At 47.4% G+C, this 27,526-nt stretch overlaps 1 protein-coding gene across 1 annotated transcript; it reads right to left on the reverse strand.

Annotated features, from left to right (window-relative positions):
• Positions 1-31: 31 nt before the first annotated feature.
• Positions 32-26,929, reverse strand: dennd4a (DENN/MADD domain containing 4A). The gene is made up of 31 exons (XM_081715326.1): positions 26,731-26,929; positions 21,168-21,512; positions 20,506-20,752; positions 20,150-20,219; positions 19,595-19,764; positions 18,731-18,969; positions 18,528-18,594; positions 18,324-18,382; positions 17,463-17,607; positions 16,902-17,077; positions 16,388-16,488; positions 15,431-15,649; positions 14,590-14,735; positions 14,088-14,114; positions 12,387-12,520; positions 11,713-11,845; positions 11,276-11,482; positions 10,990-11,118; positions 10,117-10,273; positions 8,666-8,806; positions 7,483-7,605; positions 6,278-7,200; positions 5,957-6,182; positions 5,211-5,293; positions 4,679-4,854; positions 4,461-4,575; positions 3,503-3,721; positions 3,266-3,383; positions 2,907-3,045; positions 2,406-2,470; positions 32-2,318 (listed from the first exon to the last, which is right to left on the reverse strand). The coding sequence occupies exons 2-31, from the start codon at positions 21,476-21,478 to the stop codon at positions 2,182-2,184; spliced, it is 5,202 nt and encodes a 1,733-aa protein (XP_081571452.1). The 5' UTR covers positions 21,479-21,512; positions 26,731-26,929; the 3' UTR covers positions 32-2,181.
• Positions 26,930-27,526: the final 597 nt, after the last annotated feature.

Below are 27,526 nucleotides of genomic sequence, written 5' to 3' on the forward strand. Positions count from 1 at the left end.
TCTGTATTTCTAACGAAGCCTAAAAGTCATCTGACTGTCCATGTGACTTTATTTACAATTATAAACAACTTCTGCAGATCCCACTGGAATCTGGCAAAAAGGAACATACAAATATTAAGAGGAATGAACACAAGAAATGATGTGTAAAACACATTAGCCCATAACTGCACTTCATCTAAAAAAAAAATCAATTCCTAAATCACCTTTCTACAAAACTGAAATGTTAGATGTTTAAATTTCGAACCAGTTAAACACTGTCAATGATCTTTCGGCTTCTTCGTTTCTTCTGCAAAGGGAACAAGCAGAGCAGTAGTGGCAGTGCTGAAGCATGGGACTGTGGAGCTCTGCACAGCATCTGGTTACAGTTGAGTATTTCCTTTCATAGCTAGGGCCAGATAGATGTGCACAATGTTCATTGTTCTGAATGAATAATGCCATGATCTATAACTGTACATGTATACTGTAAAATGTGCATTTTTGGGAACATTTTAGACAAGCAATAAAAAGACCCCCAAAAACAAAAAAAGCAAAAAAAAAGGCAAATAAAGTCAGTGTAGCTTGAATGAATGCTTTTAAGCTAATAAGAATCTATTAAGATATGCAAAAATATATTTGCTGCAGTAATTGTACATTTCACAACCCTCATATTTAAGGATTTAAGTGCTCATGTGCGTGTTACATGTGTCATCTCAAGTACAATGATACTGTACCATCTTTAATAGTGCCACTGACAGTTTATAAAAAGAATGTAAAAAAAAAAAATGATATTAGCAATTGATAATATTGAAACCATATGTTTCAATAGAAAACAACCATATCATAAACAGCTTTCTTATGATGTTTTGATCTTAGTAATATGCAGCGTCATGTGAACTAGCCCATATCCTAGGGACTGTGGGCTGCGCACAAAAGGTTATTCAAGGAAAAAACAACACACATTGAAAGCAGTGCACCTTATTAAAGGAACCTAGTGTTTCATTAAGCTGTTTTATATAATGCCAAATTGATAAAATGTCAATATATGCGTTATGTTTATATATCTGGGACATGGATGTATTCATCATCAGTCCCAGTGTAAAGTTGTATTATTGTTGTATTGTTGGGACCTTACTATTGAATAAAACAGTTAAAAACTCTTTTGTTGGCCTCCATAAAGCTCTCAGTCCTTTGCCCTTTCTCTCATTCAAGCATTCCCTCACTGCTCAGTTCAAAAGTAGAAAAAAAACCCCTCTTCAGTGCTTTTCCTCCATAACTGAATGACATTAGTAGTACACAATTACATTAACATTTTTTTTACTCGCTATGTAAACAGTCCTGTAATTCATGAGTTAACATTTGGTCCAGTTCTGTAACTCACCTATTCAAAAGACAGTATGCTTCACAGATAACATGACACCGGTCTCCAGGACCATAACCACAAACAGCCCACTTTCAAAACAAAGCCAAAACACTGCACATAATTTCTGTTACAAATGGAGACAAGTCAGTTATAACAAATACATGTCTTAAAATATACCATTATAATACAAATGTTTAGAATAATAGCATCATAGATTATGTACAAGAAGGTGACTGTTTTGCAACAATATACAAGTGCTCTTGGAATACTGTGAGAGGAATATGGGGGTAAAGCAGCAGTTTCCCTGTAAGAGATGGCTGCTTCACTGTGCTTGGCTAAGGGCCCCTTTACAGTCTGCTATGGAGAGCAACAAATATGATTGTTCTACTGCCACTGGTCCCAAAATAGCGTTCTTGTCCAATGATCTAAGGGGGGCGGTGACCTGAGCACTAGGTGATATTGCTCCTAATCTACAATGACCTCAATTCTAAGTATTACCTGAGTGGACTTAAGAGTTTGAATGTGGTCTGGGGTTTCAGCATCACATGTTCAGGAGGGTGGTGAACAGACTGATGAAATTATATGAGGTAAAGAATGTGTTAAAAGACGAGACAGAGGTGGGTAGCACACGCTGAGTGGGGAGAGAATGGGCCACGTACCACGGTTGTACTACAGAGAAATGCCTTGTGTCTGCATGGCCCTCCTGGGAGCCAGAAGTAGCTTTGGTAACAGCGATTCCTCAGGATCATATGAGTTTGGTTCTCTTTCTTTGACAGGGCCTGACCTGTCTCAAACTCTCGGTCTCTTCCTCGGCGTGGCGGTGCAGGGAGAGACGAGAGACGTCACAGACTGGGCAGCCCAAACGTCCTCCTGCACTCCATGACACCAGCACTGGGTGGTCGGTCGCAGTTGTGAGTCAGCTTGACCTGGCTGGGGGTCAGACGGTCGTACGCCATCTTGTACTCGCGGTCAAAGGCATCTATGAGGTAACGACACAGGATGGTGAGAATGTCGCTCTCACACAATACGCGAGAATGGAGAACCATGCACATCAGACCTCACTCACCGATGTTAATGTTATTCTTGCCCAAAGCCACCAAAGACAGGAAGAGGATATCTCTATATAGGCTCCTACAAGTGAACACAAAATGATGGAGGATCTAGGAAATGTTTTTTGTGTTTAAAAAAACAAACAAATCTTAAGAAAGGTCACTGTGACAGCTGTATAGTAGCAATGGGCAATCCCACTGAATTTCTTTTCAATTTAATAAGTAATAAGCAAGTAATTTTACAGTTAGAGAAGGCAAATTTAAAATCCGAAAGCCTTTGCATTAAACAGACTGCCAACAATAAAACTTTGCTTTGTTTCACATATTTAATAACAGTATTAATAAAAGGTTAATCCAGCAGTTGAGCAATGCTCAACTTTAAGAGCTATTTTTCAAAGTCACCTATTTAAGTGAACCATAGAATGTCAGGATCGTAAACTCCAGTACCTCCGGATCACTCTAGCCATGCCTACAGTATTACTCTTCATCTGCAAGGTTGCTCTTCTTGAAGTCCTTACCGTTGCCTGACAAATCCCAGCCTAGTGCCGAGAAGCTGGAGGATCTGGCTCATGGGCTGGTAGATGTCATTCCTCTGAATGTTCCTCACCACCCCATGCAGCAGCTCCAGGCTCACGGGCTGCTGTTCCTCCCGCCCACCTGCACACACACGCCAGGGGCAGTGAAAGTGAGACCCCATACATGCACACACAGATGCACATGCGCATGCGCACAATACCGTCACCTACACAAAAGGCAGTCTGCGTTTGCAGTGGTTTGATTAACGTCACGGGTTTAAGCCCATGACGCACACCTTCATGCTTACGTTTTACTCTCAGTTTCCAAGTCCACGATACAAATGTTTGAGTGGCAGACTTACAGAGTGTGTTCCATAGCGTGTAGCAGGGCGGGAGAGGGTCCTGGTGGAGTCTGGGGTTGTCCCAGAGAATCTGGACCAGCACGTTTTTACTATCCTCCGACGCAGTGCTCTGTGGAAGCTGTGGGATGGACCGCAAAACAGCTTCACCACAACCCAGACAGAACCAGAAAAAATCAGACAACTGTTCTGAACATTCCGCCTGCACATCTGCCACCTGCGCACGCACGCCGCGCCCACCTGCTCGTCCAGGCTGCAGTGCTTGGAGCTGAGGATGAGTCCCGGCAGGCTGCTGGGTAGGTCCAGTCTGCGGAAGAACCACACCAGGTTCCAGAAGACGATGGGGTGGTGGTCCACGATGGTGGCCGAGGAGATGGCCTGCTCCCCCTCGTTCTCCAGCAGACTCTCCAGCTCCTTCCACAGGACCAGAGGGCTCAGGTAATGCACGGTCACCTGCTCCTGTAGCACATGGGGACAAAGCACCGGCCATCAGACCGCATCCACCGCGTGGCTTTAGCACGGCAGGAACCGGAGCTTCGACGGAAGCACGCGTGGCGAACACGGTGCGGCAAAAAATGCACATTACAGGGTGAAAAGAAGAAGGGAGTGCACAAACGGTATGCAAGCTGCTCTGGAGAAGTGTGTCATCCAAACGTAATTACACACAGGATGAGGTGTCGTTAATATGGGGCCCAGTCTACCACCTCAGTAGCACTCTGTCAGCGAAACACGCCCCTTAGTTGAATTAAGCCCACATATATCAGATCATTTCAGGGTGGCATATTAAGGGCAGCGAGAGAGAATGCACTGCCCAACTGAGCAGAACATCCTCCAGGGCTCTCTGGAGCTTCTCGGCCTCTCCGCTGGAATTATGTTGAAAAGGTTCATCTAAATGTCAGAGCTGTTTGGTACTATATGTATATGTATATAGATGGTCAGTATGTTAACATTTTTTAACTTTCATGTTTTTTACATATACAGATATTGTATATCATTCTTCTTCTTAATATACTCATAATAATGAAACATCGTGACATGATGATTTTATTGATAATTTGATTCATTATAGTTTTAGGCCTAGGACAGTGGAGCAGTGATTTACTGTGATTGTATAAACAACTGGAATAAAACCAAAAAGAAGTGAAAGTGTGAAGCGTCCCAGGCTGGGGGTTTGGTGAGTGAGGTACAGGGCTCTTACTGTGCTTGTGCCGGCGCTGCTGCCTGTAGGATCTCTGATGGGTGAGCTCTCTCCCTGGGGCTCCAAAGCCCCCGTCACGTCTGGCGGGGAACTGGACGTGTCCTGACACGGAGTTCTGGTCCCAAGAAAAGAGGTGTAGAAAACACAAGTGTGAATGAGTGCACCTGTGTTGTATACAGCTCCACATGGCTCAGCGGGCGTAGGCGCCTGCTCCTTACCTGGCCTGGCCCGCCAGGTCACTGATCTGGACGTCGAGCTGGGGCAGGAAGGGCGAGCCGCAGAAGGGACATGTGCTGTTCAGGTTTGAGTCGTCAGCGGTCCAGCCAGCCATGATCTCCTCGTCGTACACCAGGCTCTCGCAGGTGTTACAGCGCGAGCAGCTGCACATGCGCACCTGCATGCATGCATGTACACACACACACACACACACACACACACACACACACACACACACACACACACACACACTCAGCACTGGGCATGTCACTGCAGCTATACCGCGTTCCAGATTTAGAACCCCACAGAACTCAGAGAGAGCAGCATCTCAGATGTTTGTCCGACGTTGCTCAAGTCCACTGGACATCCAGGAGTTTATTCTGACCTCCGCATTTCACAGGCTGGGGCTCTTTTATTGTTACATATAGTGAGTACTTGGTGACACTTGCCAGTTTAAGTCAGTCATTCTTCCTTTCGAGGAATAACAATGGTTGGAGTGACCATGTCTTGTGGAGCCTTTTGTGACACACTCACCTCAATGGCATAATTCTGATGGGGCTGAGCATCAAGACACAGGTCAGGGGTCTGTGGGGATCTCACAACTGCCAAGGATGAGCCTAAGAAAGACACACACACACCCTTAACTCCGTGAGATAGATCAAATGATTATGGCAGGTTCTGAGATCTCTTCTTCGTCTCAGAATGTTCTCCAAAATCAGGCCACATTTTGGGAAGGTGGCCAGTGTGACGACTGGCTTTCTGAATACTAATTTTGCTGGCACTGGGTATAAGAGATGTGCTCTCCCTCGAGCTGGTAATGAAGAGCCAGGCCCCGCAGGGATCTAGCCCACGAGTGCGTCACACTGGAGGGATTATTAGGGAGCAACTTCAGCTCACGCTTGGCTGTCTGATTGAAGTGCCCCAATCACACTCAGCCCTGCCTGATGGCCTACTTCTGCAGGCTCTGGGGCAGAAACAAAATCAGCCATCTCACACACACAAACACACGCATGCATGCATGCAAACACACTCACAAAAAGATAGACAGGAATTTTCCCCAAACATGAGGCTCAATGACCCGTGAAGAGGATCTACATAAATTTAACAAATTTTATGTAAAGCATATGCAAGGTTAGGATGAGGACTTATGTATATTTGATCCCTGTTAATTCTGTCCATGCCTCCTTACTACCTGCCTCAAAATTTGGAAGGGTGCCATTCGGAATAAAGAAATGACACTGTTTACAATTCAGGATGTCCTGAAGGGGGCGCTCACTCACCTGTGAGGGAGGGCTGGCGGGTCAGTCCGGCTGGGGTGGGAGGGCTCTCTGCACAGCGGCCGCTCCTGTACGGGCTCCTCCTGGGCCGAGGAATGCTGAGAGAAGCGTCTTGCTGTAGGGACTGGAGCGCTTCTGTGTCAGGGCAGGGGTCACTCTCAAACAGAGATGAGCAGTCTGCATCGCCTGAGCCCAGTGACGACACGCTGACCCGATCAGAATTCACGTCCTGCACAGACACGTGGACAAAGAGGAAGAAAAAGGGCGATCGCAGATGGAGGACTTTACAGAAGGGCGGCAAAACGTAGGGGTCACAGCAGTCACCTGTGTGATGGAGGTTTGTGAGGACAACCGTGAATAGAGGCGGCTGGCCTTCACAGCCACGCCCTTGCCCGCGGACAGGAAGCTGCTCTTGAAGACGTCCAGTGTGGGCGTGAGCAGAGAGTCCATGGAGAAAGAGGAGGGAGTCGGGGAGGAGGGAGAGACCAGGGAGGTGGGCCGCGGCGCCTTGCCCTTGTGAAGGCGTCCGTGCGGGAGCGAGGGCGATGAAAAGAGCCTTCCGCGCGCCTGGGGCTCCAGCGGCCTCTGGGCGGAGGGCGAGGTGAGCAGCGAAGCAAGGCGTGGCGAGCTCAGCGCCGAGGGGCCCTGGAGGTCCCGCAGGTCTGTGCTGAGCGAGCACTGGGTGACGGGGCTGCTTAGGTGCTCCATGTAGAGCTGGATCTCCTCGGCCAGGTCGCGCCGGGCGGCGGGGGTGTCCGTCGTGCCGGCTGCCGCGCCCACCGTGTCCCGGGACTCGCTCTGCTCCGCCGCCAGAAGGGAGAGGGGGTCGAAGCCAGCTTCGATCCCAGTCCGCGACGCCGCCCGGCTAGGCGTGCCGCTGCAGCTGGCGCTCCGCTCCACACCGGAACGCCTGCGCCCCACCGCCACGCTCGTCTCCATGGCAACCGCGCAGCAGCCTGCGCCGTTCTCCGCCGACGGTTTGAGTGGGCTCATGGCAACCACCTCCTCTTCCTGCGCGACCCCTTTCTCCTTTTCTGGATCGGCCCGCCCCTGCTCACGGGCTGTGATGCCTGAGGTCAGGTTTGACGCGCTGGGCCTGACAGCCTTCTCTCCGAAAATGTCTAGTGTGTTAGGCCTCTTGCGGGGACCTCTGGAGAGGACATCTGCTCTGTGTTTCACACCTGAGGAGGATGTTGGTCTCAATTCAGGGGGAGGGTCCTCCATTACAGAGGTCCCTGTCTTAGACGCTAAAAATTGGGACAATATGTAATTGAGTAAGGACGAAATAAGAGCACAAAAACACTTTAAACCTACTCACAATACACGTGGATCTTACAAAGGTAGCTAATACATGGTCAATGAGACACAAACTAGATATGACCTTGAAACAGAGGATAATCTTTCTGGTGTTATCGAATTACTTGCAGTACTGTGACACACCACTTGGTGTCAGCAGAGAAGCACTAAAGTCCTACAGCTCACACCTCCGCACTAAGCTTTGGATAAAAACAACATGATGTGCGACTCACATGGGCTGGAGTCTGTCTTCCTGTTCTCCTTCATGTGAAGAGAGCCATCCTGCTCCTCACCTCCCCCCATCATCTGCACCTCCTCTTTAGACAGAGAGTCATAGCCCTGATCTGACTGGCCACCTGTAGCAGAACATGCACTCATGAATCATTGTGAAACACCAGTCTGAATATAGAATACAGATATACAGAATTGCACACACACACACACACACACACACACACACACACACACACACACACACACACACAATCTACACAACTATATTTCCCTTGACCACTCCTAACTAAATTACTGATGCCCCACTCAAGAGCCAGCATTCTAAATGTTGGGGCATCACCACCAAAATAAGAGAAAATAAGAGAATCAAATAAGACAATCACAACCAAACACTGGAATCCAAAATAAAAGGTACAGGTACTGAAATAGATACAACTGCCTTACAGGCATGGCTTCAAATATACAGCGACAGCAGCACAACAGATACACTGAGGTGGGCGTTGCTTTCCTCACATGTAAAGTCTAACTGACAAGCTTATAAACAAGCACACGTGCACACACACACACACACACACACACACACACACACACACAAGCGCACACAAGCCACCCCTGACAAAGCTTTTGGAGCATTAAGATAATATCAATGTCCCTCCTTTACTCCGGATATGGTCAAAAATAACTCGGTCATTCCCTCCGTCTTTGTCAGACTTCTGCCAAGTTGCGGCACGCGAGGCGGAGTGCATTTCAGTCTCTGCTGCTGAAAGCCAGGCTTCCGTCTCTCAGATGCCTGCCTCTCCTGTGGGCACGTCTGCCTCTTACACTGCGTTCCTCTAAGGAGTCTCTTTCACATTCGCTGCGCCTCGCCTCTTTTCTCCATATACTCTCCCTCTGTGTGATGACATCGCCTCAGTGTTCCTGGAGCCAGAGGTGTGCGCGCTTCAGGATTAATGAGGGTTAAAAAAAAGGAATGGAAAGGAAAAAAAAAAAAGGGTTTTTCACTCTCACGGTGAGAACAAGCTCCTTCTGAAGAAAACCCAACTTCTCACGAACAAGGAAACAGAGAGAGGGGAAAAGAGGAGAGGGGACAGACAGCGATGTAGGACCGCGGAGTTAACGGCAGAAAGAGCCGAGCGCACTGAGCGGAAGCACTGGAAGAGGAGAGGCGCACGTGACACAGACCGAGGTCAGGCAGAGCACCTGTGCTGGAGACGTCATCGCTGGAGTCCATTTTGGTGAAGTCGGTATCGATCGAGACTTGCTCTGCCGAGTCGTTGGTGCTGTCCAGACTGCCGTGGCTGACACTGTCGAGATCGCTGGCATCTGTACACAAAGGAGCACCCGGGACACCCGGTCAGATACACTATAGCCACTGCCCACCCTACAGCGAACAGGAGATGCACATAGATTATTAACAACACATTGCATATAATAGATCGTGGTTAGCTGCAGACGAGGCTAACCGCAACCTGTCGCTAGCTGCAGCCCGTCGCTAGAGAGAGCGAGGAGATCGAGAGCTGGCTGAACCAGGGCATTCGGAGGAGAGGCATCCTAATCCAGCCCATTAATCCCCAGCTGGATGGAGGGAGAGGCTGGCAGAGGTGTGAGCCCTGGGGCCTGGGTGGAGTCGGGTGGGGTCCGGGGACAGATGTTGAATGGACAACCTTGCCTTTAAGGACATTGGTAATTCTGAACATTTAAAACCATAATTTCAAGACAGAGTGTTCAAGCATGTAATGTTCTTGACTTAATGTTCTTGCTGAGCACGTGCTTACTGAGTTTATGGTCCATAAGTAAAAGTTCTGACAGCCTTGGTTGTTAAAAGGGTATTTTTTTCTCCAAAGCTTTAGGGCTTTATGAGGATTGGGGGATTTTGTGCGCAATGGGAGCTAGTGTTATGTTATGGACGTATGAAGAAATATGTTTAAAATCGCAATCCAGGCCCGAGGAAACACAAGACATAATGATCGGCACTTTAATTTAGCGAGTGACACCATCTGTTTACTGGAAATCGGCCAACAATGACATAATGAACGGAGCAGGCTGCAAGTGTCTGAATGTGAACAGGCTGTGAGCGATTAGATGGCTCTGCATTCTGATTTGAAATGACGAAAAAAGTTAAAGTTAAAGCACCAAGTGTCAGAATCAGTCCGATTGTGTCAAATGAACTGTGCAGAAACTGCAGCTCTTTTTACAGTTATACATGATCAGGTAGTCAGTGTTTGCTGACTTTTGTATTGTTTGTAGGTGGTACCTCTTCAGTTCATGCACACGAGAGCTAAAACAGGCCTAGAGTTTCTTCTCAGTGTGACATTTGCATGTGGGGCCTGTTGATGTTGGAGTCTGCAGCAGATGTATGACCAAAGAAGTATCAGCATGGCCAGAGCATGCTGCAGGCAGCTGGCAGCCCATGGAAGACGTCACGGCTGCCAGTGGGACTTGTTCGTTTGTATTTTTTGATGATGAAACAGTTGACTGTCTGACGTCTAGAGTTGTGATGACACTTCTAAAGCACCTACGGATTTTTTACTGTTATGATCTGGTGAAATAATTATGGTATGCAGGTTCATCTTTTCTCTAGATCTGGCTGCGTCGGTTTGCCGTTTCTGTGTGATGATGTATGCGTGACACACCTGAGAGGTCTTTGAGAAGACTTGTGTCTTTGGGTTGACTGGCCTGTCTCCTCCACACTTGTTTGAACTGCACCACGCCCCGAACCACATTGCGTAGTTTGCCCCACAGGAAATAGCCCCCTCTGGTGGAGGACGGCCACGTGCTCTCTAGTACCGCCTGATGTTGCAAGAACACACAGAGACAATGAGGATGAGCTACAGCACGCAAACACACCCTCGTGTGCGTACATAAATGAACACACACACACACACACACACACACACACACACACACACACACACACACACACACACACACACACACACACACACACACACACACACACACACACACATTAATGAAGTAATTCTGTGTAGCCTCCCTCATTATCTTAAGTAGACTGTGTTCTCTCTCAAGGACTGTCTGTAATTACTCTGATAGAATTGGAACAACTCTGCTGTCCAGACTTGTGTGTCTGGCAAATGTTTTTTCGGGACTTCTTACAAGGCAGAGAAATGCTAGCTGTCCCCTTGGGAAGCTATCCGCTAGCATGCTCATTTATCTTACAAAAATGAGTGTGTGGAGCCATGAAGCGTCCTTGGAATCTATGCTAGCTCAAACCTCAAAAATGAGATTAACTATTCCACTACAGCCCCTATTCCCTTTCTCCCAATCCTTCTAATAATCCTTCTTACAAACATTTGTGCATACACTAGCTTTACACATCAAATACTGCAATCTCTGACAGAATGCGGACATGGCTTAATAATGAAAACATCATGTTTAACATAATGTTTAAATGCAACCCTACCTCTACAGTTGCCAGAGCTTGCCCTTAACAACACTCACTAACACACTGTTTAATGTAGTGGATCCGAGGCAGCTATGCTTACTCGGTTATAGTAGCCATAGGTGATGGCGTTAGGCTGCACCCCGGCCTTCTTCATCTCAAAAAGCACCCGCACGGCCAGGACGGGCTGTCCGTACTGCCCGCAGAGCTGCATCAGGACGCGGTAGCACACCTGCACAGGAGCACACACACAGTGAGGAGCCGTCCCGCAGCGGGACATCACAGAGCCGGTCGCGGCATGGGCCCGCTGCCGCCTGTCAGGAGCCCCACCAACACGGCGCCTACTGAGAGCAGGCGGAAGGTCCGCGGTCGTCCCGCGGCACCTGTACCTCGTCGGGGGGCTGCAGCTTCTTGTCCTGCATCTTCCTCAGGACGTCGTAGGCGGTGCGCAGTGCCCGCACCTTGGAGTGGCAGGCGGCCACGTAGGCGGGCAGGCAGATGAACCACAGGCCGAGACAGTGGCACAGCAGACACTTCGACCACATCTGAGGGATGGACGAGTAGGTCTTGGCCACGCGCTGCGCCGATTTGATCTCCTGATGAAAGGAGGCAAATCAGAGAGCTGGTGAGATGGAGAGAGCTGGAGAGAGCTGGAGAGAGATGGAGAGAGATGGAGAGAGATGGACAGGAGCAACAGAAATAGCTGTGTGTTCTCTGAGCAGCAGCTGGGTGGGCGGAGCCGTGCGGAGCAGGTGAGAGAGAGAGACACAGACACACACACACACACACACACACACACACACACACACACACACACACACACACACTGCTTGGAGCGGCGGAAGACAGCAGCCGGGCTGGAGGAACTAGGGTGCCTGGAGGGTGGGACTGCCATCGGGATCGTGGGGCCCTCCTGGGGCCCGCAGAGCTCAGCATTCAGCACGGGGAAACCACTGTAACTACACACACACACGCACAAATTTGAAGGCTAATTTGCGCTACATAGACCATCTGGTAGATTTGGGTGCTGAACACTGACTGCTGTTTCCAGTGCGGCACTGCAAGTTTCACATTGCCATTGTTGTGACTCAAAATTCATACCACATATACACACAAATACGCCACAGAAACTAAAAATAAATAGTGGAAGTTGCCATAGCGCAGGAACTGTTAGAAGCCTGACATTCAGAAGTTCAAAGACTGCAGCCTGAAAAACAATGGTAGCAAATATCTATAAAAAAAACCAAAACTGCTGCACTTGAAATTGATCATGTTCTCCGTTAGGACTCTATTACACAATCTGGATGCTGAAGGTGAATATTCACATTCCCTGGGATCCCTAGAGACTGTTATTGTGGCTGCACATCCGCAGAGAGGATGCTTCTTCAAGCTTTTTCTACATGGTGCAGTACTGCAGCGAGCTGTTTTTGTCAGGACTTTTGCGTTTTGTAATGTACGACTTGCACTCTCTGTATTTCTGTGTGTCGGTTTGGGTGGTACCTGTAAAGCGTGGATGGCTCCTCTCCTTCCGGGACTGGTGGCAGCTCCGGAGGTGTAATGAAGACTGTGTGCTCACTGCGATGAGATTTGTCCAGCTCAATGAGCCTGGCGTCCTCCGGCCTCTCGGCATCCACCTGGGATTAGAGCAGACGCTCATCATGAGCTTTCTGATGCCCGGGCCCCTTCCACCCACACAAGACCCCAACACAACTGGCCCTACACAGGCCGGATGTAAAAGATTTCCTACAGTCTGGCCCCGCCGATGTTTGACATGGATACCAGCAGGGAAGAGCATCTGATCTGGGATCAGACAGGAGATGGCTTTTAGTCCGAATGAACTCATCTGGCTGATGAGATCTACACTGAGAAGGACTAATCCTCCCTGCCTACCTCATTCGACCCCTTAAAAAACCTGCCACACAATAACACACACCCACACACACCCACACATGCACCCACAATTCACACACATACACGCACGCATGCACACGCCCTGAATACAATAATCTTGACATAATGCTGAGAAGCCTTGTTGCTCCAAAGACATATGAATCATGATGTTGCCTGGCTGGTGGCTGGGACAGTTTGCCTTGCACCTGCCTCTAGACAGCTCTGCTCTCTGTTAACCTTTACCCCACATTACAACAAGCATCAGCCTACATCCTGCAACCACCAAGTCACAGAGAAACACGCCTGGCAGAAGGGCTCAACCAGTTACTCAACTTTCCATGACTTTCTTCCTGCACAAAATTTTAGTGGAATCAGAAAGTGCTTTGCCTTCCAGGACTGGGGAAGGTGACGCATGACTGCATGTGCTTTAACTGGACCTAATGGCACTTTGTCCATAGGCAGATGCAGAAACGCGAGCTGGGCTCTAAAGGGTTCTGTGGGGTTCTGTGGGGTTCCTTGGGGCTCCCCAGGGCACCGAGTAGCTTGGAGGTCACGCTGTCCCCTCCGAGAAACCACATTTCGCTTGGCTGAGCTGCGTGGAATCACATTCAGGCTCTGCCTGACCACCGTTCCAGCTCCAGTGATATGACGCTAAAATCAGCTCTGGTTATTGCTTTCGCAAAGCACCATCGACTGCTGAAGGATGTCCCATGGGCGGTGAGGGGGCACTGTTAGAGGCAGCACTGTCCCCGGGACGTTAATGTGTCCCGAAGCACTGTTGCAGATGAGCGGGGAGTGGCTTGCTGGTCTAGTTCAGAATAAGCTGTCTGTCCCTGAGGAAGGTGCCTGGCAGCGCTTGTACACCTTTCAAGAGGGAGGACAGTTCGAGGAGGTCTGCGTGGACATGAGGGATCTGTGGGGACGAGCAAGCAGGAATCATGACCGTGTTGTAGCTGTGAGTCGTAGAGACGCCTGCCCAGGCTCAACTGTAATGCTGCCGTTATAATGCCAGTGCCATGAAAGAAGGCAGCACAAACACACTCAGGCTGGGCGCCGGAAGCATTCTGTCACAGAACCATCACAAGGAGCAAGAGAAATTCTTTTCATTGGATCAAACTTTGTCAATTAGTCTGTTAATGAACAAACAAGAAAGCTTCGTCTCTGGTCTTCCCAATAATTATGCCTCAAAACACAAGGGAAAAAAAGCCCAACTGCTGCTTAGTACGCCAAGCGAAATGAGTTGAAATTCTTCTAAGGAAAGACTTGTACACTCATTAAAGGAAGATACAGGAGCAGAATCCAGGAGCTTACCTTTCCTGCTTTTTCGATGCCAAAGAGCTTTCCACGCAAGCAAAAAGGATGATGGTTGAAAGAAAAGGGAGGGAAGAAGAGGAGCAGAGAGGAGTAGAGACTGATCAGAGAAAGAAGAACTCCCAGCGCATGTCTGCTAGAGAACACTGCTCATAAGGAAGGAATTAAACGACATACGTAATCTCTGGGGATCTGTGCAGCAAAACTTATAATGGAAATAGTACCCTTATTGTGCTTCCAAATGACTGTGCTTTTGCTACAGTGCAATCTTTAGATCTTTGCGCTTGAGTGGGCCTAATGTCTGGTGTGTGGTTTAAAATGCACGCTCTCTGAAGTGCTTAAAGTGAGGAATAGCATAGAAACTGGAGGGTCACAAAAGAAATTATTAAACAGAAAAACAAAATAGTTTTAAATCTATTTTAATCTAATAGTTGGGTAAATTAAGCAGAACCTCTCTTCTTTATCATTGATACGAATACCAAATGTAGCTAAAAAATGATACCTTGTCAACGCAGTCATCAAAGAATGCTAAGCTCGCATCCTTATCGCTGACGAAGGAGCACTCTTCGATGAAACGGATGAACATCTGAGTCTTGGTCATGAGGGAATAAAACTTCTGATGGGAGCGATCGCGGCTCTTCAAGAACCCTGCAGAGAACAGCGGGGACCACACCCAACATCAGCAGGCTGTCAGACCAGCTGGGAGCAGCCTTGGCTGTGGTTAGAGGGACTAATGGCTGAACAGGCAACTCGTTTCCATTCAGTCTGATACAATTACATGTCCAGTCAATCAAGTCTGGGAAGTCCTAACTGACATCTAACAAACGATGTCAATCTAGGTGTGCTGAACACACTGACACCGTGCACTGTAAAGCAGACCCATTGTGTGAGAAGGTGGAACTAACTCTTATTTGTCTATTATGTAAGCAGCTGCAGATGTGCGGTTTTATTCAAGCTTGACACTCGTAGGGCGCGTCGGGCCGGCTAATTTCACCGCGCTAATGTCAGGCTTGATTGGAGCAAGACTACATGGGCAAAGCTCCAGACCTCAGCTACAGAGGTATCCCAGTGAGCTCTGGCAGGCGGTTACATCACTAAAAAGACTCAAGGATTCATGTTTCATTGTTCTGCATGCCAATGCTGCTTTCCTCACAGCTGAAGCAATGCTGTTACGGCTGTTCTCACCGTTTAGTGGTTTAGTGGTATCCTTTCTGGGTTTTTACCAAGTCATTACCACAGATGCCATTTCGAAACACACCACATGCTTTTGCTGCATTCCACTGAACTGGCACTACTGTACAGCAAAATAAAAGATGTTATGAACCCAGTGGACGCTGGTTCACCTTGCAGGTCGAAGAGAGAGCTAGCATCTGTTGCCTTCTCTGAGGGAGCCTGGGTAATGGGGAGCAGGTAGGCGCGGTAACCCTTCAGGATGGCGGCCGTGAAGCGCAGGAAGGCCTCTTGGATCTCTATCTCCAGCGTCTGAAGGCTCTTCCCGCTGCCGAGATCCTGCTCACTCAAGGCCCTCTCCATGTGGCCTTCTTCACGGCTCAGCTGATAGCCTGGAGAACATTGACAGGCCTTATGTAAGCAGATGTTCATTTAAGCTGCACTCCTATCTGACTGTAAAGCACTTATTTTTTTGTAATGTGTATACTGATAAAGACATGCTAGAGAAATCCATGGGGAGCAAATGGACCTAGTTTCAACCCACTGCTTGTTTTTAAACAGAGAGAACAGGGTGTCCTCCCTAGACCATTCATGTCAGGGCCACAACAGTGACGTCGCATTCCCCGCAAAAAAAAAAAGAAAAAAAAGAAAGAAAGAAGAACAGAGTCACTAACGCAAAGGCGGGTAGCACTTAAAGAGTTATGACTTTTTTTTTTTTTTTTTTACTGTAGTTTCTAACCTGATTGTGCCATGATATATTGTATATCTACAGTGCATTATAAGGCATATTTATCATACCAAGCATAGCAGAACAGCAAAACACACTTCTGGGCAGAGTTGAGATCAGAGGCACCAACAGACCTATCCATCAGCATTCAGGCAACACTGAGATAACATCACAAGGCTCAGGAGGCATTCGGGTGCCGCCTCGACCTCTAGTCCATCGTGCTATTGCTCTGTGCTGTCAAGAGTCAGTAAAAGGCTCCGTGTGTGATAAAATGTTGCAGCCATACACGAGGAAGCCAAGGCCGAGACTGCTCTGACAGACATATCTAGGGCAGTGAACTGAGCCAAAGGTGAACAGGAAATGGAAGGACAGAAAAAATGAGAGGATGGAGTCCTCCACTCACCCTCCAGTAGCTGCTGGTGAAGTTCACTGAGGGTGTTGATCAGATGTTTGCAGGCTTTCCTTGGTAGGATCTTCCAAGTCAGGGCTCTACGGTCCTCTTTACTGCAAATACGCACACACACAGAGCTCAGAGCTATCGGACATCGTTGAGGCCTTCAGGAACTTTCTAAACTCCTCGGCTTCCCCTGATTGGCTGGCAAACAGTAGCATGTGCCCACCAGATGTGGGACTGCTTGACTTCTCATGCAAAGCACCGTTCAGGGTCACTTAACGCTAATGATATGGCCACCTGAATCAAGATAACTCCTGCCATTATCATTATTAACAATCTTCACTTAAGAAGCCTTGAAATCCTTTCTAAACAAGAAAGCAAGTGGGGAAAAATGAGAATCAATTTCACTGGAATTTTTATGGTAGAGTTGAAAAACGTATTGAACTTATGATTTAACACTTCAACAGATGCTCTGTAGAGAATTCAGAACTATGCAGAGGTCAGAGGTCAAACAGTCACTCACTGTGAAATGGTGTTGGTGTCCAGGTCCACGCAGCTTATATCTGCTGGGGGCTCGTACAGGTCAAAGTACCGCGAGTCTACGCCCACTATGAAGGGGCATGGGGCACTGAGCACGTCTGCCAGGGCAAGTGGGCACAACGGAATGTACGGGCACGGCCAGTGGAAAGGGAAGATCACCTGCAGAAGACACATTGTGGATTTGTACGTGACAAATAAACTTTGGATCCAGTCAACATGCAAAGGCCTAAGACCATAAGAGTGCAAAACCTCAAAAACCAGTAGCAACTACATAAGGGACTGACACCAGGAGTTAATACAGTCCCGAAGTGGAGTGTGTGGAGATAAAAGCAATCCGAGGAGAGAAGAGAAAGAAGAGAAAAACAAATGCACTTAGCACTACCCCCCCCCCCCCCCCCAATGCAGACCTCAAACAAACAAAAAAACCCCACCCAGACCCAGAGCGTGGATGTAATGAGAGACAGCTGGAGGCGTGCCCAGAGGCCTGGTGTTGTGCCCAGGACATGCCCAGGTCTCCTGGAGCAGCGCGGGCCTCGGCACTCACCGACACCAGGGCCTCGGCCACGCTGGTGAGCACGGCCGGCCGCAGCGAGTGCACCAGGATCTTGTGCTCGGTCACGGCCAGGACCAGCAGGGTGACTGCGTTCTTGGGGCCCAGGTTGAGCAGTAGCGTGGAGAGCCTTCCACCACTGAGACACACACACACACACACACACACACACACACACACACACACACACACACACACACACACACACACACACACACACACACACACACACACACACACACACACACACACACACAGGACAGTTACTTCAATAGAAACAGCTGCTCTTACTGGTCACTCTGTTGGGAACCCTCAGTTTTATTTTTTTATTTTATTGGAACATAGACATATAATGTAAGCCATCTGTTGCTATACACAATTTATCAGAAGGCTTACGTTATTTAGAGGTGGGGTGAAGAATCCATCTCAACACCCCGTGACACTGATATGGAGGCATCATGCTAGAGGGTGCTGTGCTGGTGAGAGTATGCATGCTTAAGCCTCAACAGACGCTCTCTAGAGAGTTCAGAACCAGGTCAAAAGGTCAAAAAGTGCCCGAGTGAGAATAGTCTGCCACCCACAAAGCCCAGGTTGTTTCGTCAGTAACCGAGCACTGCTAACCCTAGAGGAAAGCTATCGCAAAGGGTGCATGGCATCAGATCCGTGGTGTGGTGTTTAATATAAACCTACAAGATGTTTCTAATGAATGTTTCTGTTCAAGGCAGCAGCCAAGCCTTTCTGAAAAACACATGAAACAGGCTCGAGCTCGAAAGGCCACGGTGAAATGGATGAGGAGGATATTCAAGGCACCTGACACGGCCAGAGCTGGTGAACGCAGGGCGTATGACGACCTACCTCAGGGGCAATGGTGACGAGACTGGCTGGCTCAGCATTAGGCTATCGTGAGGAGACAGCTGTGGAGACACACACAGACACACAATCTATTTAAACAACTGCAAGTCCAGACCAGCAAGCATCATTGTGCCTATGTTGTCATAACAAGCAATCTGCTTCGCCCCAGATAAATACACTAAAGCATCTTGCACTGGTCTGACTCACCTGGACCAGAATTCGAGGTCTTTGAGATGAGGGGAAAGGAACCTTGTGCATGAAATGAGAGATATGCCTGCAGAAAAGCCAAGAAGAAGCACAATCAAAGCTCTGAAGAATTACACATGTTGAAATCCGCACGCTAATATCCGCTATCTAGAAGAATGAAGCATGCATGCAGGTTCGAAGCCGGAGGTCTCCATTTCACCCACTTCTCAATGGGCAGGGTGTGAGGTCCCGAAATAGAGTAGCGGTACAGGAAGGTTAGGAAACTCCGGAAGGCGTCAAAGAATGGCCAGTGTGAGAGCAGGCAGATGCTTTTGTTGGTGTGGACCGTCATGAATTCCTCTGCCTGCAGGCCAGCTCCCTTCAGGCCCAGCTGAGAGCGCTGTCGCTCGGTTAGGTGCTCCTCGGGATACGGCTCGTAGAACTGGATGGCCGCTCCATAAACCTGGACATGCGAGACACGTTCGTCCACTCGTCAATTCCACAAGCTGTCAGTATCATCAGATATGTCCGATACTTCAAATGACACAAATACACTGTGCGATTATTCAACAACAGATTTTTCTAGGCATGTGAATTCTTTTCTTAGAACTCGTCACTTGAGATACACACTGTTTCTGCTTCTTCTTAGAGCAGCTAGAAAGGAAAAATCCCACTGTAGTCAGATGTCTTTGATGTTAGTCACCTAAGTGAATAAATTACGGCACTGCGCTTATCTGGGGGAATGAGAGGAACACTGGTTCTCTCACCCTCCCTAATGCGAAGTTTGGACTATGCATTAATAAGCAGAGTAATTGTGAACGTTCATCTCCCTTTGAAATTTCCTTTTGCAGGTCATGATTTGTGTGATGCTTTGATATGCTACACAAAAGTCACTGATTGAAATTCCACACGCAGCACTGAATGCTACAAGACGAGTCACCTCTGCCTGAAGATGCTACCCTGGCCGAGGCCGACTTAAAAACTGAACAGAGCAGACATACAAGTGTGTGTGCGCATGTGTGTGCATGTATAGGGATGGGGGTGCGGGGGACGGTGAGGAAACGTTCAAATACTCAGGTACATCTCACCTTCTCTCCTGACGCTCCAGTGAGAACGAATGTGGAAAAGACAGGGAGGGAGTACTTGGTGTGGGAGGGCCAGCACTCCATGGAGGCTCCCATCGGCAGGCAGAAAAGTGGAACGGACTCCGGCAGAGGGAATGACTCGTAGTCCTCCTCTGGGTACCTGGACAACAGACCTGAACGCAGCCAACAAGCGTCATGCCACCTTCGGCACTTCTCAGCGATCAATGCCAGAAATCTCTCTGTCATCACTTAGAGCACTTCTCCGTGTAAATGTGTGTTAGAAACAAAAGCTTGGGTCAAGATGCTGACTCTTGAACTACTGGGCTCTGCAGACAAACAAGAAAACACAAACACTATCCCCACGAGCTGGACACGTTTGGGTCATGACCATCTGTGTCCTGATTTCACAATGCCATTGACGTACGAGAGCACTCATCCCTGCCTCTCTGAAGAGATTACCCTGAAATGGCCTCACAGCCTCCCCACAACCTGATGCTTGTTTACAGATCAGTACTGTACACTGGGGGGTGATGTGTGTGCGCGATTTGTGCAACATACCTGCTTTGAATGCAAGAGTGTTGGTTTTGGCTAAAGACTTCTTATAGCACAGGTACACAGAGGACCCCCACTAACAAAGGCAAAAAAAACCCCCACAAAACCACACAATTATTATAACAGAAATCAAGATTTACTGCAAAGAGCAAAGTTCAGAAAACAAACAAACAAACAATGAGACTTGGACTCAAGTACAGACTCACTAAAAGCTACTTCAAAGCAAATGAACTGGGCTTCGCATTAGTAGACTCAGAAATAATGTTGGCTTGGCTTTGGTGCAGTTTCAGCTGATGTTAACTGGGGCTTTCTCAGCGGAGCTCTTGGTGCAGGCCACATATATGACGCTCAGGTGTGCTCACCATGCTGCTATTGAGGTTCTTGTCCACCTTGCAGAAGGCATGTGGTGGTGCTTCTCCTTTGCCTGGCACGATAACACAAATGTCTGTGACAGCCAGTGATGCATGTGAATGACTCTCTGGGGCACGCCGGTACGTAATGTAGATCCTCTGGGAGGAGGAGCCACTGATGTTGGCAGGGCGACCAGAGGGCGTGGTCTGGACAATGTGACAGCCTGGCTTCAGTTTCTCTCTCCACTCATAGAGGACACTGGGAATTCAACAACAAGGCACACATTGTTGATATAGGGATGCTTGGTGTTAAACAGTGTAATCTCTGAATGATGGCAGTGAGCAAACACATGTGCAACCATTAATCAAATTAAAGTTGCAGCAATTTTGTTGTTGATATGGTAACTCTGGGATTAACCACAGATTATCCCTTCACAATTACGACAGGTAAACTGTATGAATTACTGAGCCTTTATTTACAAAATACTGAGATTCACATACCTCCCAGTATATTCTGCCAAACCAAATAATTATTTACTGCAGCAATTACTGCATCTTTGCTATACTAATGCCTTGTTGTTATCAATTTGATACATAATAATAAACCTCCTACAATCACCACCTGCAGTTGGGTAAGCGATGGCGCGTGGGAAGTGTAAACAGAGGCGACTCACCCTAGGTCAGTGAGAGGTGGCTTGTCTCTGCCTCGCCTGTAGCACAGCAAGACCTGCGGGCCCATGAGGATGCCTCCGTTCAGCTCGGCGGGCAGGCCCGAGGGCGTGCACTCCAGGCAGGTGTAGCCACGCGGCACCTCCTCGCCCTGCGAGCGGATCACCACCGCCACATCAGTGATGGGCGCCTTGGGCTGAGTCGAGCTCGGCTGGCGCGTGTCCTCCTCGACCGCGTCCTCCTCCAAGGGCGTAGAGGAGGCTGTCAGGCCTGCCACCACAAAGTAGTCTGCTACACGTGGGCATTTGTCCTCCATCTTCAGCCTTCTCCATAGAGAGGGGACAGCATGTCTGGGGTGTAAGGAGAGAGAGAGAGAGAGAAGGGCACACATCACGAGAAGAAAGTAGGACACCCAAGGTCTACATTACACCAAGTCACTCGCTTTAGAAAGTAATGTGAAACTTTAGCCTAAACTGTGCATGCCAGATATGGGAAGAACATAATATATTTTTAAAGGGAGACAATAACTAATTAGTGTGGACTTTTTAAATGACCAATTACAAGATACAGAATACAAGTAAAATAAAAGTTGTGAGCTTTAATGTTTGCGTTTTAGACAACAGTGATTCTGCGCATAAAAAAAGACAAATAAACAATCCCTGTTTAGCATAATGTTACAGAGTCCTGTGGTTATGCCATGGCTCAGTCTGCTCCGCTTCCACTATTGTGTTTCTTATGCTCGGAAAAAGATCCAACCATATAACACACCCACACTGCTAAACACACGCGCGCACACACACACACACACACACACACACACACACACACACACACACACACACATGCCACTAACTTTGTAAGAAATACAAAAAAAGAGCATATGGTAGCAATTACTGAGAATTCCTGCAATGCATAAAAGCGTATTTCCGATTCCACAAGCTATGGGCTTATAAAGGCATTCATGAAATTCATCACATAATAAATGTGCATTGAGAATAAGTATGGAACCAGAGCGCATAATCAAGCAAAAATGTAAATAGGATAAATCAATAGCATGTTTAGAAATGTGCTCTGCCCACCCCCCCCAAAAAACCCAAAAACAATAATAAAAAATAAAAACAAAAACCTAAACACAACAAAACAAAGTAAACCAGGTGTCTAGCAGTGGGAGATGCCACAAGTACCTCAGCAGTTTCTCTAAACAGGCTCAGGCTGGGAATCTTATTGCAGGAGTGTGAAAGCACCCCCAGGTCTAGCAAAGAACTCCAGCAATACAGCCAGCTGAGTAGGATTGATTCTCCTTGATGTTTCATGGTGCCATAAATAGCGGTGAGTTTGTAGCCAGTGGTGCATGGCTGGGTGGATCTCTCTCTCTCCCCCTCTCTCTCTCTCTCTCTCTCTCTCTCTCTCTCTCTCTCTCTCTCTCTCTCTCTCTCTCTCTCTCTCTCTCTCTCTCTCTCTCTCTCTCTCTCTCTCTCTCTCTCTCTCTCTCTCTCTCTCTCTCTCTCTCTCTCTCTCTCTCTCTCTCTCTCTCTCTCTCTCTCTCTCTAGGTCATCAAATCCCACAGGACCAGTGATAAACAACCAGCTATAAGCCCCTGGTGGTCAGTCAGGGACAAGCCCAATCAAATCTACTATTATTCAGTCCACTGCTGGGTCCAGATGACCTACTGATTACATCATTACAATTTGAAATGTTCTGGCAGAAATATTACAATAGGAATTAGACTGGATTATCCAAAAGTGACCACACTAGGATTTCACTAATACCATCTTAGAATTGGCATGAGTTTAATATGCATGATGGTCACAAACCAAGTAACAGCATTTAAGCCATATAACCCTCTCATGAGGCACAAGCCTCCTCAAGAGTCTTATTTTCGTAACCTAATGCTGGCATTATTACAGTGGCTATTGTTCAGTTGTACTTTACGGTTCCTGCTTCATATCCTCCTCCAGCGGCCTGTCCTGCTCCCTGCGCGGCCTCAGGCTTTAGAGGTAATGGCTTTTCACTGGTTTGGAATATGGGCCAGCACAGTCACGGGACACAGCTTAAGGGCCTCAGAAACCAAACTGACCTACTGACTGGCTACTTCATGATGACCAAGGACTGACTTGATTTATTTAAATATGCTGGCTATTTAGAGAAAGTGTAGATTAAGCAGCTAGTATTTATAGAGCGTCTTTTTGAGGACGGTGGTGAAAATACTTGTTTTTTATGGTCTGAACTAGACTCGCATATTAAACTCAGCATAAAACTTCTCTATTTCAGCCCTCTAAAACCTGGATGCACATGAGGAATATGCGCTCTCTTCTGGCTCTGAGACACCAATCAGGGCGTGCTCCTGTGTTCCTTTTACGCTTTTGCTTTCCTACGTTTTACAGCAAATCGCTCAGAGTTTCAGCGACGAAGCAGCATTTTGGCACGCTTCCTCCGAGCGAAGAGACACGAGGACGCCCACCACGCTGCCATCTCCCTTCCCAGATCCACCCACACCTGCACAATCCAGACCAACGATGGCAGAAGACTCCGCTAGAGACGCGCCAAAAAAACCCCTAAAAAACTAGCAGATGTGTCACACATTACGTGAGATTTTGGATTATATATAGAAATAATATTTCAGTCCAGCAACTGCGCCATCCGCTCAAACTGGCAGGCAGCACAGTGAAATTATAATCCTCACCATGGCAACGATGGTGGGGGGGGGGGGGGATTTCAGCAAATGTTCATTGTTTTTTGTTGTGCTGAGGATGGAGGAAATGACATAAAATAAAATGTAAAAAACCCCAAACAAACTGCAGTGCTGAATGCATGATCTAATGTAAGGTCAATGTTATTAGTATCTCACCCCGAAGACAATTACCGCAATCTTATTTTAACATGCCATTCATTTTCAAATTGGGAGGGACCTCTGCCAGTAATGCAGTAATGTCATTACCATAACGGCTGTGACCAAGCGAAGCCCAGGATTGCCCGCAGGTAGATGGCAATTATGTGACAATTATCAAAGCTCATTTGTCTGACTCATCGCTCATCAGACACGTCTTAAACATGCACAAGCACAGACAGAAAGCGACTTCCTGAGTAAGGAGTACGCTGGCAGCATCACACAGAGATACAGGAATGTGCCGGAACCTCCGAGAAGCGGCGCTTTCATCTCTGACACAGCGAGGCTCCCACGCAGCGGAAATCCTGCCATGAGGAACTTGCGTAAAGACAACAGTGAGTGCGTGAGTGGACACTACTGTCTTGGGTCACCCATTAAGAAACAGGAACTTCTAAAGTGATGACTGCCTTCCTGCCAGTCTCGAAAGCAAACTGGAGAAACTGACCACAGAAAAATAGTGGTTCCCTTTTTTCTGTAAATTGGCGAAAATTAGTCACATCTAAGTGTGGAAATCACAACTCTGATGAATGCTTGCAGATTCTGGGAGCCCAGCCCAGGATTAAACTATGGTACAACATCAATTTTATTCAAGACTTATTTAGGGTGTAAACCAGATATCACGGGCATTCTGTACCTTGGTCAAAACACTCACTGATGAATCAGGGCAAACAATTGCAATACGAATCAAGAAGCATTTGAACTAAGCAGGTATAAACAAGGGCAGTAGGTTGGGAACATCAGGTGACATCTGAAGTCCTATAGAACTGCTGACACACTACAGCCTCACAGGCTTAAATCCACTCAATAAACAAACCCTTTCTCCCTGGACAATAGAGTAGGCCCAGTGCATCAGCTTGCCATCTTCCACTAGCTGCGTTGTTTATCTCCACTCCCTGGGAGGTTCCCTTGCGGTGGCCAGGAAGATTAGCACTGCCTCTCTCTCTCTCCAGCCTGTGGCTTGAAGGGGCCTGGGTGTAAGCCACTTTCAAGGGTCTGTCAAAAACAATGAGGCTGATCTCATGCAGCTGCTAAGGAGCCCAGCTGAGTGGCTGAGGGTCCACAGTGCCTGCAACTAGGGAGGTTCCTGCTCTGGAGCAGCGGGGAGACCGAGGGGAGAATGCAGGAAGCGGGGAACTAATGAAGCACACTTGGCCAAGCATCTGGTCCTGCTTAAGTCATGGAGTTGGACATCCGACTCCTCTGCAGCATGGCGAGACACAAACACACAGCCGTGGGCTCAGGCGGGAGAACGTCAGGTTAGCTATTTCTGGCCCTGAAAGTTTTGTCCAGGAGGGCCAGAAAGGGCTACAGGTAAGATAGTAAAGGTGTTACACCAAAAAAACAAACAAACAAACAAAAAAAAAACACCTGACAAGAACTCAAATACGTTCACAGCCCAGGCTTAAAGTATCATCAGAATGCAGTGAATCTAGGAAATCTTGCAAAACCTAAAAATGTGACAAATGTTTTAAACAACCAGACAAAGAAAAATAGGACTGTTGGTTGAGACATTAAACTATAGATTTTAGTACACCCAACACCCAGGCTTCAGGCAAGCCATCTTACTCCATCAGAGTACCTTAGCAAGCCTGACCACAAAAATCTCATCACTAGCAGAAAACAATGCAAGATAATATACCAAGTACTCCTGTGGGTGGGGTGGCCCATCAATGAAGCCTGTGAGGCAAAACTCAGATGCAGCATTTGTGGACATGAAGCAACATAGTTTAGATTTCACATTTCATGTGGGATGTAATTGCAAAATATCACATGCGAATCTGTAAACACTCTTGAGCTTACACAGGACAATTTCCAAAAATTAGACACAATTTAAGATGACCCTGAAGTAAGGGATAAATCAATAGATCTGTAAAATGACGTGACTGGGCCTCTTTGTGTTTCAACCTCTTCGAGATTTTAAACTAAACACGAACGATTTCCACAGTAACTGTAAATATCCCGCATTATTTCAGGATAAAACAAACGCGGATATAGCCTCGCTGAACGCACTTTCACCAAGAGGGTGGCAACCAGAAAATATTCTTATCACCCCAATCCGATCTGAACACGAGCAGCGACCCTTCCACCCTCCGTTAACGATCGAGGGGTTTGTTTACATGCACTGACGTTAAAGGGCCAGTGGAGCCGACCTGCTCGGCTATGCCAGTAAACTACCACTGAGAAGCAGACTGCCAGGCGAGCTGTGTATACATCAGGAGTGCGTGTGCACAGAACAAGCGCGTAGCCGGTGCCTTACTTTACACTCCCTATACAATTTACTTTACACTCTCTATACAATTTACTTTACACTCTCTATACAATTTACAAAGCGATTAAGCAAGATCGTGTCGACGACTGCACGAAGACGACCACGAGCTTCGTGTAAGCGCGATCTGTAACTCTTGGGGGAAAAAAAAAGCTCGTGTTGATACTCAAGCTTAGCAAAAGAGATCTGACGATAAACCCGACCTGCCGCACATCACTACGTGCGCGTGCAAGAACCCTTAGCAAAACAATCAAACGATCAATCGCGACGCCCGTGACGCTCGCTCTGCCGACACCACCAGTCCGCCTGCTAACGTTACGACTCTAGATTTCCCCAGTTATTAATACAAGATGCATATTTTAATAACATTCAACAATTTAAAAGATAAATTGTTTATATCGGGAGCGCACTTACGGTTTCGGTAGAGCGGCGCTTTGATGATCAGTTCATTGAACCTTCCCGTTATACCGATTCAGCTTGAAACGTTTCTGTTACAGAATATATACGTTGTTTTCCATTTCCCTTGCACCAAATAACAAATTATTTTTTTGTTGTTGTTGTTGCATGCGAATTTTCCCTGTTAGCGAAGCACATTCGCTGCCACATCTGACACCCAAACGCTGGTGGGATGCGCTTATCAAAACCTGCGCTCCTTACACGTGACTACCCGCAAACGCGAGGGACGTCATTTAAACGGAGGCGTCTGATCTCATCCACAATCACGGTAGCTGATAGTTGCTGATTTGCCCGATTATACATAAAACGATGTTACACGATTCTATGATGGGATATTATTGATTTGTTATTTGTGCATTCTTCATTATTTAAGGCTGTGGGAGACAACATTTCAAATGTTTCATTTTTCGAAATCAAGGAATACATCACTGCATATGATAGGTAATCATATATCTAAGAAAATGTAGAAACAGAAACTGCGAATACTTTAAACAATGTGGAATGTCGCTGAAAATCTAGCTGCCCTGAATCTTCTCGTAAATTAGCAAAATGCTGCCCCCATGTGGTCAGTCATAGACATTGTGAGCTGGAGCAGTGCGCGACAAGGTATGGTAGGACAGGGCAGTAATTTCTACGTCAAGGGGCATCTAAAACAGGTACCAGATGCCAGTTGAATATATTATTTTGGGTTCTCTATGTTCTACCAAATTCATGCATTTAATCGAAATTTTTGTACATCCCTCTAACTAAGAGT

This window comes from Electrophorus electricus, chromosome 6, assembly GCF_041902795.1.
Source record: "Electrophorus electricus isolate QZ-2024a chromosome 6, ASM4190279v1, whole genome shotgun sequence".
In the NCBI taxonomy this organism is placed as follows: Eukaryota; Metazoa; Chordata; class Actinopteri; order Gymnotiformes; family Gymnotidae; genus Electrophorus; species Electrophorus electricus.

Excerpts from the sequence above, each read along its gene's own strand:
- dennd4a (XM_081715326.1), bottom strand. The coding sequence starts at position 21,478 with ATGGAGGACAAATGCCCACGTGTAGCAGACTACTTTGTGGTGGCAGGC. Across the intron at positions 18,970-19,594 it reads CTGGAGCGTCAGGAGAGAAG|GTTTATGGAGCGGCCATCCA; the intron begins GTGAGATGTACC and ends TCGCATGTCCAG. Across the intron at positions 3,384-3,502 it reads ACTGCAGCCTGGACGAGCAG|CTTCCACAGAGCACTGCGTC; the intron begins GTGGGCGCGGCG and ends TCCATCCCACAG.